Source organism: Gigantopelta aegis, chromosome 14 (assembly GCF_016097555.1).
Source record: "Gigantopelta aegis isolate Gae_Host chromosome 14, Gae_host_genome, whole genome shotgun sequence".
NCBI classification, from domain to species: domain Eukaryota; kingdom Metazoa; phylum Mollusca; class Gastropoda; order Neomphalida; family Peltospiridae; genus Gigantopelta; species Gigantopelta aegis.
In genome coordinates, this window is record NC_054712.1 from 4137387 (window position 1) to 4156937 (window position 19551).

Here is a 19551-nt window from a genome sequence, read left to right on the forward strand (position 1 = left end):
TACCCCATCACCATACCTTTCAGCTTGAAATCCCTTTTTTCGCAGACATATCTGAAGCAGAATAAAGTAAAGTAAAGTAAATAATAATAAAATAATAATAATAATAATAATTTTAAAAAAAAGAAAAAAGTTAGTTGTTTTTTGTAAAAATTTCCCCCATCACATTACCAAATCCCTAACAAGGCCTCACCATCTTCCTGCTACTGCTGCTGTTGATGAATTCCCGCTAGATGGCGCAGTAAAACTGATGACAGGAGAGATCAGATGGAGTAAATTCGACTGATGTTAGGGATGTTACTGACAGGAGCAATGTGATGTTTGATCATTTCCAACTGGATGGGCAAGAACGCTTTCATCATGGAGGTATCAGTTTGTGCATTTACAATCTATTTACAAAGACGATTGGTAACGTTGTTTAGTAAACTACCGTAAATACTAAAATAGTACCAGTGGCGTAACGTGGATGTAAACACACACTACAGCGAATGATCCAGTCGAACGTAAAAGGTTCGATGATGGATTGTCCTGTAAATTTAATTAGGCCTACGATTACGGTTAAATATTATAATTTCCAGCTAGTAGTAGTGTCTGATAGTCTAGTGGTAAATCGGTATTGAACGGACACGATGTAGCATACAGACCTAGTTGTGTGTAAAGGAATTTTTAGCATGGGAAGGCAGGGCTCGCCGATTGCTAATTTTTATACAAAGTGGCTACATCAAGGTGTAGGAAGGTGCCAACACGTGGGTGGGGGTGGGGACACACACACACCACACACACACACACACATATATATATATATATATATACACAGTAGAATCTCATTGGCTCCAACGCCCAACTGTCGAAACTACCGGTATTCTCGAACCAAGAACAAAGTCCCAATTTTTCTCTCTATTAAACCCCTTTATTTTGGTGCTGATTGGTCGAATACCCCAAGGGTCGAACAGAAGCTTTCTCTCGAACTAGTTTATTGGTCCGAACTGTAAAATTAAACATATTTAGCTCGAACGGCTACGTCTATCCGAAGAAATATAAAAAATAATTTACATCTAATATTTTCGTCGACCCTTTAACGCTTATCGTGTTGTTTATTTAGCACCTGTTGGTAATTATCTTTCAGGTACAGACAATTGTAATGTGGTAATCGTTAGATGAATGAACCTTGCAAGTGAAATCCAATCAACGTATGAGTCGGTCGGACCACCTCACCCAGCCGGTTTTAGGAAAACATGCGAGGTTGTCCGATTGATTTTTGTGTTACAAAAGCACCCGACAACGGCCGAAAACATTTTTTGTTTTCTGAACGCTGGACAGCTTTCAGTGTCAAATTGCCATTGAAATGTTTTTATTTGATAACTATGAATGCATACGTCAATCATTTCTTAAATTAACCACATTTTAATAATTTTCAAGAAATTACTTTACATGGCCTGCTGGAAACAAGACAGTGTGTGGAGGGTTTAGGTTAGTGTGTTACTGTGTAAAAAAATTAGAACTTCTGAGATGTATTGTAGAGCATTATAAAATTGAAATATGACAGAATCGTGAGCTCAGCTTCAGCTAAATAGAAGATGAGATGATCGTTACACATACCATACATGTGTCTCTTAGAAACACCGGCTTCGGTAGCGTAGTGGTTAGGCCATCAGTCTACAGGCTGGTAGGTACTGGGTTCGGATCTCAGTCGAGGCATGGGATTTTAAATCCAGATACTGACTCCAAACCCTGAGGCTCAATGGGTAGGTGTAAACCACTTGCACCGACCAGTGATCCATAACTGGTTCAACAAAGGCCATGGTTTGTGCTATCCTGCCTGTGGGAAGCGCAAATAAAAGATCCCTTGCTGCTAATCGGAAAGAGTAGTCCATATAGTGGCGACAGCAGGTTTCCTCTCAAAATTTGTGTGGTCCTTAGCTATATGTCTGACGCCATATAACCGTAAATAAAATGTGTTGAGTGCATCATTAAATAAAACATTTCTTTCTCTTAGAAACATGACCTGTAATTTTTTGCAAGTAAATTTTAACTTCACCTGCCAGGTCTAAAAATAGACTGCTTTTATCGTTTCGTAGGCTGCTATTTCAAGCCCTGTATCAGAAAATAGGTTAAACAAACCATGGTACCAGTGTGAGCCCTGTGAGGGTCTAGATTTGCAAGCAAAGTATATAGTGGGACCCGGGGGTCCAGTGTTTAAAGATGCGCAGTATAATTGGTAGGGTCTACTCGAGTACTTGGGTCCGGGCCGAGTCTATGACTCGTTACTGTTCACAGGTGTCGAGTACCCGTGCATGGAAGAGCACTCTAATTTAATTCTATTTTTTATGTAATTTTGCCACATGCTTGACACCGGTTACATTATTATTATTATAGAGCTATGAAACATGCAGTAAAAACAAAAGTTGAGTGTCTGAAATGCAATACAATGACATGCTTTGGATCCATGTTCAGCATTGGAATTAAGATGAAATAGAATGCTAGTTTACGTTATTCCTTATATTAGTCCCATTATCATCTGGTGTAAATGGCGGGTACTCTGGTATGGGTCGAGTTTGACCCTCAAGTACTCAAATCCAATATTTTGGACTCGTGGAGGCCCTAATAACTGGTATGCCGCAATATAAATTGTGACCAATACATATTGCAATATTGTTTTAGCATACCTGTACCAGTATATTGTGCTTATATATTTTGTACCTGTGTTAGTCACACATATTATTTTTTCCAACAAAAATTGCTATTTAGCTTCACTTGTTTGGAACGAATGTTAATTGACTGGTGTATCATTTTATTGAACTATACAAAATGTACATGAAATTAGAGCACATACATTATGAATAGTAATTGAAAATTGGTCTTCTCAATATATCGTGGTATGTATCACAAATGAGGTTCCCAGGGCTCGAAAATATGGTGACCCCCAAAAATAATAATGGATGTTGGCAAATTAAGGTAAGCGAACAATGAACCACGAACAAGATTTTAATGTAGAATAAATATATGCAATACAAATATTAATAGTGGCCCATATTTTATAGCTCTAAAGAAGATCGCCCAAATAATATCATTTGGGCAACTAACGCCATTATTTTGTAACATTTAAGTCGCCTAAACAGGACATTGGTTGCATTTAGTGACCTGGTCACAGGCCATTTCGAGCCCTTGGTTCCTGTAGATCCCAATAAAAAAATATTGGCAATGTCCATCACTACCAATGATGCTTACCAATGATGCTTACCAATAAATTTAAAAAAACCCAAAAACATTTGCCTTAGTGTGGGGGTGTGTGACCCCAAAACCCTCCCTCTGCACATGCTTAATTCTGAGACCATTGACAGGACTCCAACTTAATGACAGCAATTGACGTAGCTGTGATTTACATTGTCATAGGTGATAATTGTGGTTATAAATGTTTATTTGTTGCTGGTTTAAAATTAGTTTGTATATAACTTTATCATGTACTGAACATTACAGATCAAGTTTGACTTTCGTGGTGATTTACCTATTTTTGACACAGTTATGTCCCTTGAACATAAGAGATAAGTCTAAGAACAAAAAATATTCTGGATTTTTTTCTTTCTCAATGCCTCAGTATATTGAACTGAAATTTTAGTGGAAGTTAGTGGACTATTTACTTTTAGTGGAAGTTAGTGGACTATTTACTTTGTGTGGAAGTTAGTGGACTATTTACTTTGTGTGGAAGTTAGTGGACTATTTACTTTGAGTGGAAGTTAGTGGACTATTTACTTTTAGTGAAAGTTAGTGGACTATAAGTTTCATCACCGTCTGTCTGTCCGTCTGCTCACATATAGTTTTCTAGAGGTTTTTTTCACAATGTCTTGAGATATTGAGCTGAAATTGTGAACACGTATAGCTTTATCATGTATTGTTAGAGGTCAAATTGGACTTTCCTGTCAATTTACCTATTTCTGACCCCAAAGTTTGGTTTTACAAACTATTTTTTCTCAATGCCTCAAGATATTAAGTTGACATTTTGTGTTTAGCTTTATCATTTACTGTTACAGATCAAGGTTAAGTTTACAGTTACATCTCTTGAATTTTGGAAAGACAAAAATTTGGTGTGCCAGGAAGGGGACATATGTATTGCTTTAGCAGTATTTTCAGAATGCTTGTATATAATAAAAACAAAACAGATCGTAAATGTCCCAACTATTCATTATGGAATTGAAACCTTTGTATTTTAGATACTGCATTTAATTCATGTTCTTTGACAAATATTAAACAGCAGTTATCTTACTATAATCTTTCTAAAAATTACAAAAATGTTTCCATTAATTTCCAAGATTTTAGTGTACATAATTTTACCCCTCGTATATTCTGTCAGTAACCTTGCTTGTTGCTAATTAATGAAAAAGATTAGCCCATGGAGTGTTGGCAGTGGGTTTCCTCTCTCATAATCTATGAACAGGGTTTCTGCCAGAAGGTAAAATGGGTATGGCACCATACCCAGATAATTTTGAAGATTTTTTTTTTTAAAGGTAACCTTTTGACAAAATTAATTACTCTCATCATTAATGTATGATTTTCTTAACCCTAACCCTAAACTTAACCCATTTACTTTCTGAGAGAAGCCCCTCTTACTGTTGACTGTTGTTGCATTCAATTCCATAGTGCCATACCCAAAAATCTCTTTCTGACAGAAACACTGATGAAGTCCTTAACCATTTGTCTGATGGCAAATAACCATAAAATATAAAAGTGTTGAGTGCATTGTTACTGTTATAGAAGACTTTTCTTTCTTTCCTGCCCAACAGAAAGTGACAAAGAGTGGTGGAGAAAGCCTTTATTGATCCAGTCTCTACAATGTATACATTGATGAAATAATGTTTATCGAACCGTGTCAATGTACTGAGATCTATGCATCGTTCATTGTTCACCTGATATTGTAAATCACTCTGTAACAGATGTAACTTGCAGCCAGTGCATTTTGAAAATCTACACATAGAAATGTATTCATGAACTGAGGCATGTGCAGAAAGCTGAGCGATCATGGTTGCTTGCTGGACTAGGTGTTTTTGCACTTAACATTAAATGAATGTGATGTGCAGGCTTTCCGACAGAAAATAATTTATACATTATGTAATAAAAACAAAACAAATTTTAAACAGCAGTTCTTTCTTTATAATCAATCTAAACATTTGTAAAATGTATCCATTAATAAAAATTTTTTAGAGTTTGTAATTTTACCCATGGCTAGCTCTGCCACTCGCCAAATTTGCCAGTTGTGAATTTTGAAAACAACTGGCAAATTGTATTTTAATTTGGTGAAAACATTTCATGCAGTAATTGATATTTTGTTTGAAAATTACCCAGTGCTAGGTTTTTCTAAAAAAAAAAAAATTTGATTAGATAATTTTTTGAAATGTTCTACTCATGTAGAGTTAGCCCTTTATCTTTCGTACCCTCTGGCAGAAAGCCTGATATCATATATAAGACGATGGTACCAGTCTAATTGTTCACGATTGCTCACCCTCAACATGCCAGTCATATTCTTGTTAGAGGTGGGCGGTATTGAAATTGCAGGTTCGGTATCTGTATCAGTATTTTTTGTGTGATGTACCTCAGTATTGTTACAGTATTCATTACCGATATCGAGCCATATTTTCGGTATATTCTGCTTTAAATGCATGACCGAGTTGAGGCTCACCAACTAATTTCATACTTTCCGTTGACACAAAGGACATATACCTGTTTTTCTGTCGATTCAGAGGATGAACGATGTCCACCCACTCTTCTTTTCATCCATTTTGCGTTTGTCAGGTTTATTGTTAGTGGTTTACTACCATAAATGGCAGGAAACATTTTTCAATACCGAAATTTCAGTATTTTGAGATTTGCTCGGGACAGTAAATCGGTATTGACATTATACCGATATCGAACGGTATATATATATATAGTATACCATCCAGCTCTACTACTTGTACCTGTTATAAGTTTTATAATGGTCTAACTTTTTGTTAGCACTATTATAGTTCTATAAGTGAGATCTTCATAATGCTTTATTGTACTCGTGTGTACATCAGGACATGATATGTAGAGAGAATAACAAGTTAGCGATGTGGTGTAATTCCCTGGTCATCCTCAACAGAATAAAGCCAATGCCCTGTGGGCATAACATGTTATTATTTTTACCCATCAAGAAGAGTGGAGAATTCATATTTATTCCTAATTTTACATGTACTCTCATTTTGTTGGATTAATTTATGCGAGCAAGTCTTTTGTAGTGTGACGTCAAGATGAATGATGCGTGGCAGGTGCAGATGCAGAATTTCTGAAAGGGGGGGGGGGGGTCCTTACAGCATTTAGAACAGTTAATATAATCACATTTTCCTTTAAAGGTTATGGTCAGTTTTCAAAAAGGGCTGGGGGTCCGGACCCCCTGGATCTACTACTGAATGGCTCGCACTGGAAAGAATTTTGCATTAGCCAGTTTTCACATACATGTATGTATAGATGCATGCAGGGCTCATCCTGTCCATTGACAAATTAGCCATTTGCTAATTTGTATACAAAGTGGCTACAACATTTAGTCTTTGGCTAGTAACATTTTTTTTAAATTAGCCTTCCTTTTTTTTTATAACCAAAAATTCTTTCCAATATGAGTGATCCCTGCATATGTGTTTTAAAATGTTCTGTTACTTCAGGGCTTCTAGAATCTTCATAAAATCCACTAGCCATGGGATCAGTGATTTTAAAAATGTACTAGCCACAATTAAAAATTTACTAGCCCTACTTTACTTTAAGTTAATACAATTTTACTAAATAATAGTAATAATCGGATATAACACCTAAAGAGGTAGATAGAGCTCAAAAACACTAACATTGGGAGGTGGGATGGGGGCAGCATATTCATATTTACAAAATAAGACTTAACTGCAACATTTGACCAAAAATAATTCATTAGCCGTTGGGCATGGCAATAGTAGTTATTTACTAGCCCAACATTGAATATCACTAGCCATGGGAGTGGGGCTACCATAATCTAGAAGCCCTGTACTTTGCCTATGTATGTTACAAAGAATAAGCATGTTCATTTGTTTATTCATGCGTGACCTATACCATGAAGGTGACATGTGAACAGCCATGGAGCATGCACTTTGAAAATGACTTGTTCACACATTAATCGTGAAATGTGAATTATGACACATAGAAAGTGAACTTGTGTAACAATCCAGCCTAATACTACATGTACATGTCAAAAATTACCGAATGTTTCTGATACCCAGAAGCCGATGATTAATAAATCAATATGCTAGACAGTATAGTGGTGTCGTGGAACGAAAGAAATGTGTTTAAATTAATTGAGTTATACATGTACAGGCCAATTCATTGATTCCATTTTGATGCACTCAGACTATATCGGGATTTTTATATATATAAGTTGTATATGAACACATTAGATGGTCAATGTGGAGCATAGATAATTATGCTAAGAAATCTAGGTACACACTCCCTGTATTGATGACAAAAGTGAAGAACGTGGAAGTGTTGGCATTGAAATTACAATCTATGATGGCCAGCTGTCCGTTTCCCATCATTTCCAGTTATTTGAACAGAAACACTGGATGTCGTAATGATGGTGATTTCCATGTGTGTTGTCTCCTGTGGTTTATAAATGATGAGTGGAATGGATTACTAATGTTAAAATTAAATTATTAGGCTTTCTGCCAGAAAAATATTTGAGGGCATGTTATAAAATCAAACCAGACAATACATGTAAGTGTCTTTACAAGGTGGTTATATAACCGTTGAATGCGTTTGCAATGTTTTGTAATTAGATACAGTATTTCGTGCACTTTATTCTCTCTGAAGTCAGACCCCTGGCCATGCCAGAGACGGTCTAGAGATGGACGCACCTAAACCTTTCGTGAGATGTGGGCATGTTAATAGAATTCTCATCATCATGCACTTTGACAAATTTTAAACACACGTTTTCTGGTTATCATCTATCTACAAATTATGCATATATATTTATTGATATCCAAGATTTTAGGGAACGTAATTTACTCTTTGTACCCTCTGGCAGAATTTTTTAAGATGTTATTGACTAATAAAATATTTCTTCGATTAAACTTACATATTAAATATATTTTCTTGTTCAGAATATCAGTGTCTGTACATTCAATGTATTTCTGGTCATCTTAATATTTGTAAGCAGCCAAAACTGGATTTGGTCTTCAAATAATTTCGTACACAAAAAAAATAAAATAAAATAAAAATAAAATAAAGTGAAGTTTGACCTAGTACAAACACTAGAACAATCAGAAACACGTTTAATATACAGCCACTAATATTTTATGCAGAAAAATATATTTGATATGTAGTTAAAATCGTTAAAAAGTCTCTGTTAGTCGATAACATCTTTAAAATTGCAGCAAACTCAGGAATGTCCCTTTAATGATGTGTACTTGTGTGGGTGTTGTAATGAACGTTGATTGAATGTGCTGTGTGAGCACAGAAAAATGCACGAAGACCTACATGTACTAATTATTTTCTTAATTGTAACATGTATGGCTTTGTATTACTGAATTAACCAAATAATGCAATTAAATCTGAAGATCTACATGCATGTATGATTGACTTGCATGTGTGTCATTGAAATGCCGGTGAACTGAAATACACATACGTAGGTACATGTTTGAAAACTTGTGTTATAATCTCTCCTGCCATATTATAGCTTTAGATGGGCCTGGATGTAGCTCAGTGGTAGAGCGCTCGCCTGTCATGAATACTTTAGGTGGCAAGATTGATCACCTTCTAAGGACTGGGTTTTTTCCCTTTCCAACCAGTAACCCCCCCCCCCCCCCCTCCCCCAGGGCAGGACGTAGCTCAGTGGTAAAGTGCTCGCTCGATGCATGGTCAGTCTGGGATCAATCCCCATCGGTGGGCCCATTGGGCTATTTCTCATTCCAGGCAATGCACCACGACTGGCATATCAAAGACTGTGGTATGTACTACCCTGTCTGTGGGACAGTGCATATGAAAGATCCCTTGCTGCTAATTGAAAAGAATAGCCCATGAAGTGGCGACAGCAGGTTTCCTTTCTCAATATCTGTGTGGTCCTTAACAATATGTCTGACACCATATAACTGTAAATTAAGTGTGTTGAGTGCGTTGTGTGCGTTGTTAAATAAAACCTTTCTTTCTTTTTCTTACCCCCTCCCCCCTGACCCGTACTACACATCAAAAGACGTGGTATCTGCTGTCCTGTCTATGTCCTGTACATATAAAAGACCCCTTGCTCCTTTATCAGTAGAATGTGCAGCCCTTATGGTCTGTTAAAGATAAAGTTTGTTTTGTTTAACAACACCACTTGAGCACATTCATTTATTAATCATTGTCTTTTGGATGTCAAACATTTAGTCATTTTGATGTAAACTCTTTAGAGAGGAAACCCACTACATTTTTCCATTAGTAGCAAGGGATCTTTTATTTGCACCTTTCCACAGATAGGATAGCATATACCATGGCCTTCGATATACCAGTCGTGGTGCACTGGCTGGAACGAGAAATAGTCCAGTGGGCCCACCGATGGAGATCGATCCTAGACAACCGCACATCAGGCGAGCGTTTTATCGCTGGGCTACGTCCCTTATGGTTTGATGCAATCAATTATAGTTCTCGCTTACGTGCGCTCGTGCAGATCAATTATAGTTCTCGCTTACGTGCGCTCGTGCAAATCAATATCTGTGTGGGCAAAAAAACTGCTTGCCTTGTTACATGTTGATATTACTAATTTATTTACTCAAAATTACTGTGAATTTGACACTGCACACAAATGCTCTTTCCTGGAGAGCAGTTCATTGCTCATCATCTATTTTCAAACCATAAGATAAGCACAGGGAGTAATCCATGTGTCAGCAGCGGGTTTTCTCTGTTTCTCTCAACCATGTTTTGAAATAACCAATGTGTGTGCAGTTTAATACCAAATAGTCATGATTTAAAAAGGCGCCGAGATGTTGTTAAACAGATAGTCTGTTTTTATTTCCAGGCTTAGACCATTGCTAGCATGATAACCGTATAATGTTATATCTTTACCTATTTATAATTTAAGTCAATTCTTTTTATCAACATATTTAATATCATTTCTTAACTTCGGTTGTCAACTTATGGTACATGTATAACTATAAGCGGACTAGAACATAACACAAACAATACCACAGTTTTAGGTACGATATTCCTAGTTTCTCTCGCACCTGTTCGCTGATCCCAAAACGTAAATGTGGCGGTAATAAATAATATTCTTGAAACTAAGTTTTTATAGTTGAATTATGCTCAGTGTTCATGATTGACACTCAAATGTGCTGTTATTTTTCAAAACAACTCAGCAGCTGTCTGCATATATGTAGCTTCCCAGCTCCCGTGGGAACACTTTTCCTACTTGACTGTATGCACATGGAAATTATTTATATTGAAGTTAATTTGTTTTTGTTTGATATCACCAGTGGTGAATGAGTTCTTCACTGATGATTCGCATGCAATTGTGACAGTTGTGAAAATTATTACAACCCCACAGTGCTGACATTATCCTACTGATTTTGTGATAGCTTCGTTCCAATCCCATGGGAAATTACTGCACATACATGTCGATACATGTACAGGTTAATCATTCATTTATATGGTAATTGTTATGACATGCCACACAAGCGCAAGAAAGGGTAGTTTTCACTTGTTACTCATGATCATCCGCAGTATATTGTGTACATGTAAGTAGGCAGCATGAAGTACTGTGCACTTTCAGTAAAGTAAAAATTAATCTGATTTATAAAAAGGCTAGCTATTATCTGCTTAATAATTTGAATATTTTTGTTCGGTAAAATCCACTTTTTAAAGTTTTTTCTCCTCATCTTTACATTTTTTTCTTCAGTTTATCAATCCTGTCAGCAAATTCAAGATAATGTCCCTTCATGATGAAATCTCATCAGATAAAATCCTCTCTGACAAAATCCCCTCCATCTGGAATTCTCTAAGATAAAATTATCTCCAGATGGAATCACATCACATCATATCTAATCCTTTCCTGACAGAATCCCATCAGATTAAATCCCCCCCCCCCCCCCCCCCCGGTGGAATTCCCTCAGATAAAAATCTCCTCCAGACAGAATCACATCAAGACAAAATCCCCTTAAAGGAGAGGACAATTAACGCATTTGGCCTGGTATGCATATTCAACGATATATAATGCACATTATTGCTTAATATCAACACGTATAATCGTATAGTTAATTAATAAAACGGTTAAATGTGACGACTATTATATATAACGGGCGCAGCCATTTTGTACCATCTCAGTGAGTACGCCCTCTGGCGAGCTGGTGGTTACGTAATACTTAACGCGTCACATCAGGAATGAGCCTTAGAACTAGAGAAACACAATCTTCCTGGTTTTTGCGGGATGATAAATAGTCATACATTGCAATGTTCTGTAATAATACGCATCCCAGTAAGCCAACAGTAAGTATATCCAGCACTATATATATTATTTTTCAATACAAAATAAAATACCATTGTCAAAGTGGCTACACAACAAGTCGAAACAATTAACAATGTTTTGCCCATGCATTAACCTACGTACTGAAATGATACACGGAGTGTTTTCTTAGTTAATTGGTCTATGCTGTTAGTTGCTTCTACCTTTGATTCCTGATTGGCAGGTGTGTATTTGATTGGTAACCAGACGAGCCGATTAATTGACGCTGTCTAGACACAAAAATACATACCGGTATTGTGGAATATTACCTGTCGCCCCTAAAATTGTAATGGACATGGTTTATTACTGTAAATAGTTCTGTAAAACTATTGATTAAGTAGATTTTTTCCATCTAAAAACAGAGAACTGACCAATTACGTAGTCCCAAAGAAAAGAAAATTATCACTTGGGTATCGTGGGTTGTCGTTTTTGCTCCAACGTAGCATATCAATAGGTGTAATAGTGTAAATTTTTTCCTTTGGATTATTAAACAGAGAAAAAACACTATAACCCCATTTTTTTCCGTTAATGCAACTTGAAATATATTTAGTTAAATAGTTTATTATATTATTACGTCATTTATGCTGTTTTACAAGTCAGGTTGATCAAAGAGAAGTGCCTTGTCGAAAATTACTGCTTTTGTTTACACTGTACATACAGGAGATGGTCAGGAGCTGACGTCACTTCGCCCCAAGCTATCCCACCGGACGTCACAAAAACGAAACAAAATGGCTGCCCTCAGTTAGCAGGAATAATCATGGTTTTTCATTAACTCTAAAATTACGCGTTTTTCATTTGCTAAAGTGTCAGTATGTGTTGGTGGTCCGGGTATGCATCTTTCCAACACATAAGGCTCTTGTTGGAGTTGACCCTACCTTTAAGGTGGAATTCCCTCAGACAAAATCCCCGCCAGATGAAATCCCATTAGATCAAATCTCCTCCAGACAGAATCCCATCAGACAAAATCCCCTCCAGTCAGAATCTATCAATCAAAATCCCCTCTGGACAGAATCACATCAGACAAAATCCCCTCTGGATAGAATCCCCTTAATTATATCTTAGGGGTTTTGTGTGACCAAAAACATTTAATTCTGCAAAATTATTGTTGTAGGTGAAGTGTGTACAGGTACATGTGTATTGTTACAGTATACTCTTACCACATTATACAGGTTTATGTAGTAGATGAAGTGTGTACAGGTACATGTGTATTGTTACAGTATATTCTTACCACATTATACAAGTTTTTGTTGTAGGTGAAGTGTGTACAAGTATATGTGTATTGTTGCAGTATATTCTTGCCACATTATACGGGTTTTTGTTGTAGGTGAAGTGTGTACAGGTATATGTGTATTGCTGCAGTATATTCTTGCCACATTATGCAGGTTTTTGTTGTAGGTGAAGTGTGTACAGGTTCATGTGTATTGCTGCAGTATATTCTTACCACATTATGCAGGTTTTTATAGTAGGTGAAGTGTGTACAGGTTCATGTGTATTGCTGCAGTATATTCTTACCACATTATGCAGGTTTTTGTAGTACCCGGTAGGTGAAGTGTGTACAGGTACATGTGTATTGCTGCAATATATTCTTACCACATTATGCAGGTTTTTGTTGTAGGTGAAGTGTGTACAGGTACATGAGTATTGTTACAGTATATTCTTACCACATTATACAGGTTTTTGTTGTAGGTGAAGTGTGCAGGTACACGTGTATTGTTACAGTATATTCTTACCACATTATACAGGTTTTTGTTGTAGGTGAAGTGTGCAGGTACACGTGTATTGTTACAGTATATTCTTACCACATTATACAGGTTTTTGTTGTAGGTGAAGTGTGCAGGTACACGTGTATTGTTACAGTATATTCTTACCACATTATACAGGTTTTTGTTGTAGGTGAAGTGTGCAGGTACACGTGTATTGTTACAGTATATTCTTGCCACATTATACAGGTTTTTGTTGTAGGTGAAGTGTGCAGGTACACGTGTATTGTTACAGTATATTCTTGCCACATTATACAGGCTTTTGTTGTAGGTGAAGTGTGCAGGTACACGTGTATTGTTACAGTATATTCTTACCACATTATACAGGTTTTTGTTGTAGGTGAAGTGTGCAGGTACACGTGTATTGTTACAGTATATTCTTACCACATTATACAGGTTTTTGTTGTAGGTGAAGTGTGCAGGTACACGTGTATTGTTACAGTATATTCTTACCACATTATACAGGTTTTTGTTGTAGGTGAAGTGTGCAGGTACACGTGTATTGTTACAGTATATTCTTGCCACATTATACAGGTTTTTGTTGTAGGTGAAGTGTGCAGGTACACGTGTATTGTTACAGTATATTCTTGCCACATTATACAGGTTTTTGTTGTAGGTGAAGTGTGCAGGTACACGTGTATTGTTACAGTATATTCTTGCCACATTATACAGGTTTTTGTTGTAGGTGAAGTGTGCAGGTACACGTGTATTGTTACAGTATATTCTTGCCACATTATACAGGTTTTTGTTGTAGGTGAAGTGTGCAGGTACACGTGTATTGTTACAGTATATTCTTGCCACATTATACAGGTTTTTGTTGTAGGTGAAGTGTGCAGGTACACGTGTATTGTTACAGTATATTCTTGCCACATTATACAGGCTTTTGTTGTAGGTGAAGTGTGCAGGTACACGTGTATTGTTACAGTATATTCTTGCCACATTATACAGGCTTTTGTTGTAGGTGAAGTGTGCAGGTACACGTGTATTGTTACAGTATATTCTTGCCACATTATACAGGCTTTTGTTGTAGGTGAAGTGTGCAGGTACACGTGTATTGTTACAGTATATTCTTGCCACATTATACAGGCTTTTGTTGTAGGTGAAGTGTGCAGGTACACGTGTATTGTTACAGTATATTCTTGCCACATTATACAGGCTTTTGTTGTAGGTGAAGTGTGCAGGTACACGTGTATTGTTACAGTATATTCTTGCCACATTATACAGGTTTTTGTTGTAGGTGAAGTGTGCAGGTACACGTGTATTGTTACAGTATATTCTTGCCACATTATACAGGTTTTTGTTGTAGGTGAAGTGTGCAGGTACACGTGTATTGTTACAGTATATTCTTGCCACATTATACAGGTTTTTGTTGTAGGTGAAGTGTGCAGGTACACGTGTATTGTTACAGTATATTCTTGCCACATTATACAGGTTTTTGTTGTAGGTGAAGTGTGCAGGTACACGTGTATTGTTACAGTATATTCTTGCCACATTATACAGGTTTTTGTTGTAGGTGAAGTGTGCAGGTACACGTGTATTGTTACAGTATATTCTTACCACATTATACAGGTTTTTGTTGTAGGTGAAGTGTGCAGGTACACGTGTATTGTTACAGTATATTCTTACCACATTATACAGGTTTTTGTTGTAGGTGAAGTGTGCAGGTACACGTGTATTGTTACAGTATATTCTTGCCACATTATACAGGTTTTTGTTGTAGGTGAAGTGTGCAGGTACACGTGTATTGTTACAGTATATTCTTGCCACATTATACAGGTTTTTGTTGTAGGTGAAGTGTGCAGGTACACGTGTATTGTTACAGTATATTCTTGCCACATTATACAGGTTTTTGTTGTAGGTGAAGTGTGCAGGTACACGTGTATTGTTACAGTATATTCTTGCCACATTATACAGGTTTTTGTTGTAGGTGAAGTGTGCAGGTACACGTGTATTGTTACAGTATATTCTTGCCACATTATACAGGTTTTTGTTGTAGGTGAAGTGTGCAGGTACACGTGTATTGTTACAGTATATTCTTGCCACATTATACAGGTTTTTGTTGTAGGTGAAGTGTGCAGGTACACGTGTATTGTTACAGTATATTCTTGCCACATTATACAGGTTTTTGTTGTAGGTGAAGTGTGCAGGTACACGTGTATTGTTACAGTATATTCTTGCCACATTATACAGGTTTTTGTTGTAGGTGAAGTGTGCAGGTACACGTGTATTGTTACAGTATATTCTTGCCACATTATACAGGTTTTTGTTGTAGGTGAAGTGTGCAGGTACACGTGTATTGTTACAGTATATTCTTGCCACATTATACAGGTTTTTGTTGTAGGTGAAGTGTGCAGGTACACGTGTATTGTTACAGTATATTCTTACCACATTATACAGGTTTTTGTTGTAGGTGAAGTGTGCAGGTACACGTGTATTGTTACAGTATATTCTTACCACATTATACAGGTTTTTGTTGTAGGTGAAGTGTGCAGGTACACGTGTATTGTTACAGTATATTCTTACCACATTATACAGGTTTTTGTTGTAGGTGAAGTGTGCAGGTACACGTGTATTGTTACAGTATATTCTTGCCACATTATACAGGCTTTTGTTGTAGGTGAAGTGTGCAGGTACACGTGTATTGTTACAGTATATTCTTGCCACATTATACAGGTTTTTGTTGAGTTCCAGGGCTCACCCTGTACATTGCCGAAGTAGCCAATTGATAATTTTTATACAAAGTGGCTACAACATTTACGATTTAGTCTTTGGCTGATATATTATTCCTTCAATTAACCACATTTTAATCATTTTCAGTGAGATACTATAATATATCTGAAAATCGGCTAAACCAAAATTTGTTACATTGTGAGCCCTGAGTTTACAAGCACCCAAAATAGAGACCAGTCAGCCATGGTTTATTGTAATAGGTTATAAATTTAAAATATCTCATTCACACGGGTGTGTGTGTGTGTGGAACGTAGGCCAGTCGTAGAGTACTCGCATTATGCATGGTCGGTCTGGGATCAACTCCAGTCGGCAGGCCCATTGAGCTATTTCCCGCCCCAGACAGTGCTCCAAAACTGGTGTAACAACGGCTGTGGTATGTCCTATCATGTCTATGGGTGGAATTGTGCATATAAAATATCACTTGCTGCTAATCGGAAAGAGTAGCCCATGGAGTGGAAGCAGTGGGTAGCAACTGTCATTATCTGTGTAGTCCTTAACCGTATGTCTGACACCATATAGCTATAATTAAAATTTGTTGAGTGTGTTGTTAAATAAAGCATTCCATCCTTCCTTATTCAAGTTGTATTTAGTATATTACAGTTAACAAATTGTTTTGTGTATATTCATACCCCTATAAATCTAAAAGAAATAACAGACAGTGCTTAATTGTTTTAGACACTGTCTGTATTACAAATGTCATACAATTAATTATATCTTTGGGTTCTGATGTATGCTATTTAAAAAAATAAGATATCCTCAGTGATCTTAATGAGACTCTTAAGTCACCTCTCCTACCCCACCACCACCAACTATAGGTACATGTATATACTACCACCACTTGCTTTATCAGGCTGTGTTGTCCTGTATTAACATTACGCGAAATCAGTTTAGGAAAAAGTTGGATTCATTTATAATATGACACTAAATGAGTATTTTAAATTGGTCACGAAGGCAGTACTATTATATATTGTGTTTCGCTAGTATTGTACATCTACAATATGCATTTACAGTCAAACCTGCTCTGGTGTCCACCTCTATTAAGCAGCCACCTGTGTTAAGAGGCGAAATGTTTATTTTCCCAAATAATCTAATATGGTACAAACTGACCTGTATTACTACTGCCTTTAAAGGTCACTTTTTGATACTTCATTTAGTGGCTGCTTAACACAGGTTGGACTGTGTATCAGTGCAGTATGCTAACCATTGTCCTGTATGCGATTACTGTATTTATGACAAGTTCCACTTAACTAAATTGTCCACCAGTATTAATATCCTGACATGCAGGTTTCCATTGCATAATGGACATAAAGTATACCATGCTATATTACCGGTGTTTAAATTATTCAGTTTTATTATACATTGGAATATTGTCCTGTGTTGGTTATTAACACTCGTGGGCCTATTGGAAATTGTAGAAATAATAACCAGCCAGCTCCCTCGGGACCAAATCCTGGCAGACAGTAAAGAGAACACTGTTATTTTTTAAACTGTTGTATACTGAGAGAAAGTAATAAGGGAACACTTGGTAATGTGGATACAATTTCAGACTATTTTTACCGTAATAATGTCTGTATAAGTATGTAATGTAGGATTGAATGTCAGTTAAGTGAAAGTTAAAAGTCTGTTTTGTTTAATGATGTTACTAGAGGACATTGATATGTTAATCATAGGCTATTGGTTGTCAAACATTTGGTAATTTCAGACTATTTTTACCGTAATAATGTCTGTATAAGTATGTAATGTAGGATTGAATGTCAGTTAAGTGAAAGTTAAAAGTCTGTTTTGTTTAATGATGTTACTAGAGGACATTGATATGTTAATCATAGGCTATTGGTTGTCAAACATTTGGTAATTTTTACATTTTACTCTTAGAGAAAATAGGGATATTTTATAGGCACCATCCCACAGGCAGGATATCACACACCATGTCGTTTGATATACCAGTCATGGTGATCTGGCTGAAATGATAAATATCCCAATGGGTCCACTGATGGGGATCGATCCTAGAGTGACCACGCATCAGGCCAACACTTTATCACTGTGCTACTTCCCACCCCATTTAACTATGTGAGATTGAATGTCTGTAACATTGTTCACTTCCATACATAATGAGGGTTCAGTGAACAACAAAAGAAACATTTTTTTCCATAATAATTAATTTGCTAAATAAGACGCAAAAACCTAATTGGATTTAAACTAAATAATTTTAATTATCTTTAGAAAAAAAACTACATTAATATTGGCATTTTTTTGTTGTCCAATATATAATAACAACTTGCATTTCTTTACTTGTTTAGTATAGAAAATAGTAACAAGTTGCATTTCTTTAGTTGTTTAGTATATAATAGCACTTTGCTTTCTGTGGGTGGACTGATGTCAGAACGAAGCTCCTGAGTAACTAGCCGATGAGACACATTTTATTTCTCTGTATACCAATCGATCATCGTTTATTGATACTCAGCACACTAACGATCATCTGCTTGTTCAAAGCATGACGTCTTTCTGATGCTAGGGTATGATAAGTCTTTGATTGATTCCCATGGTGGACAGTCTCATTTCCGTATTTCCTGTTCCAGTTGGTGATTCATGACTCATGGTTGTATTTGAAAGGCTGTGGTATGTGCTGTTTACAGTCTCATTTCCGTATTTCCTGTTCCAGTTGGTGATTCATGACTCATGGTTGTATTTGAAAGGCTGTGGTATGTGTGTGTACAGTCTCATTTCCGTATTTCCTGTTCCAGTTGGTGATTCATGACTCATGGTTGTATTTGAAAGGCTGTGGTATGTGCTGTTTACAGTCTCATTTCCGTATTTCCTGTTCCAGTTGGTGATTCATGACTCATGGTTGTATTTGAAAGGCTGTGGTATGTGCTGTTTACAGTCTCATTTCCGTATTTCCTGTTCCAGTTGGTGATTCATGACTCATGGTTGTATTTGAAAGGCTGTGGTATGTGCTGTTTACAGTCTCATTTCCGTATTTCCTGTTCCAGTTGGTGATTCATGACTCATGGTTGTATTTGAAAGGCTGTGGTATGTGCTGTTTACAGTCTCATTTCCGTATTTCCTGTTCCAGTTGGTGATTCATGACTCATGGTTGTATTTGAAAGGCTGTGGTATGTGCTGTTTACAGTCTCATTTCCGTATTTCCTGTTCCAGTTGGTGATTCATGACTCATGGTTGTATTTGAAAGGCTGTGGTATGTGCTGTTTACAGTCTCATTTCCGTATTTCCTGTTCCAGTTGGTGATTCATGACTCATGGTTGTATTTGAAAGACTGTGGTATGTGTTGTTTACAGTCTCATTTCCGTATTTCCTGTTTCAGTGTTGTTTACAGTCTCACTTCCTTATTTCCTGTTCCAGTTGGTGATTCATGACTCATGGTTGTATTTGAAAGGCTGTGGTATGTGTTGTTTTCTCTCATTTCCGTATTTCCTGTTTCAGTGTTGTTTACAGTCTCACTTCCTTATTTCCTGTTCCAGTTGGTGATTCATGACTCATGGTTGTATTTGAAAGGCTGTGGTATGTGTTGTTTACAGTCTCATTTCCGTATTTCCTGTTTCAGTGTTGTTT

At 36.7% G+C, this 19551-nt stretch overlaps 1 protein-coding gene across 1 annotated transcript in view; it reads left to right on the forward strand.

Annotated features, from left to right (window-relative positions):
- Positions 1 to 239: 239 nt before the first annotated feature.
- LOC121388424 overlaps positions 240 to 19551 on the forward strand; it is a 52809-nt gene continuing 33497 nt past the window's right edge. Inside the window, exon 1 of the mRNA XM_041519734.1 lies at positions 240 to 363. Coding sequence (XP_041375668.1) covers positions 337 to 363 — 27 coding nt within the window. The 5' untranslated portion in view covers positions 240 to 336. The remainder of the gene's footprint in view (positions 364 to 19551) is intronic.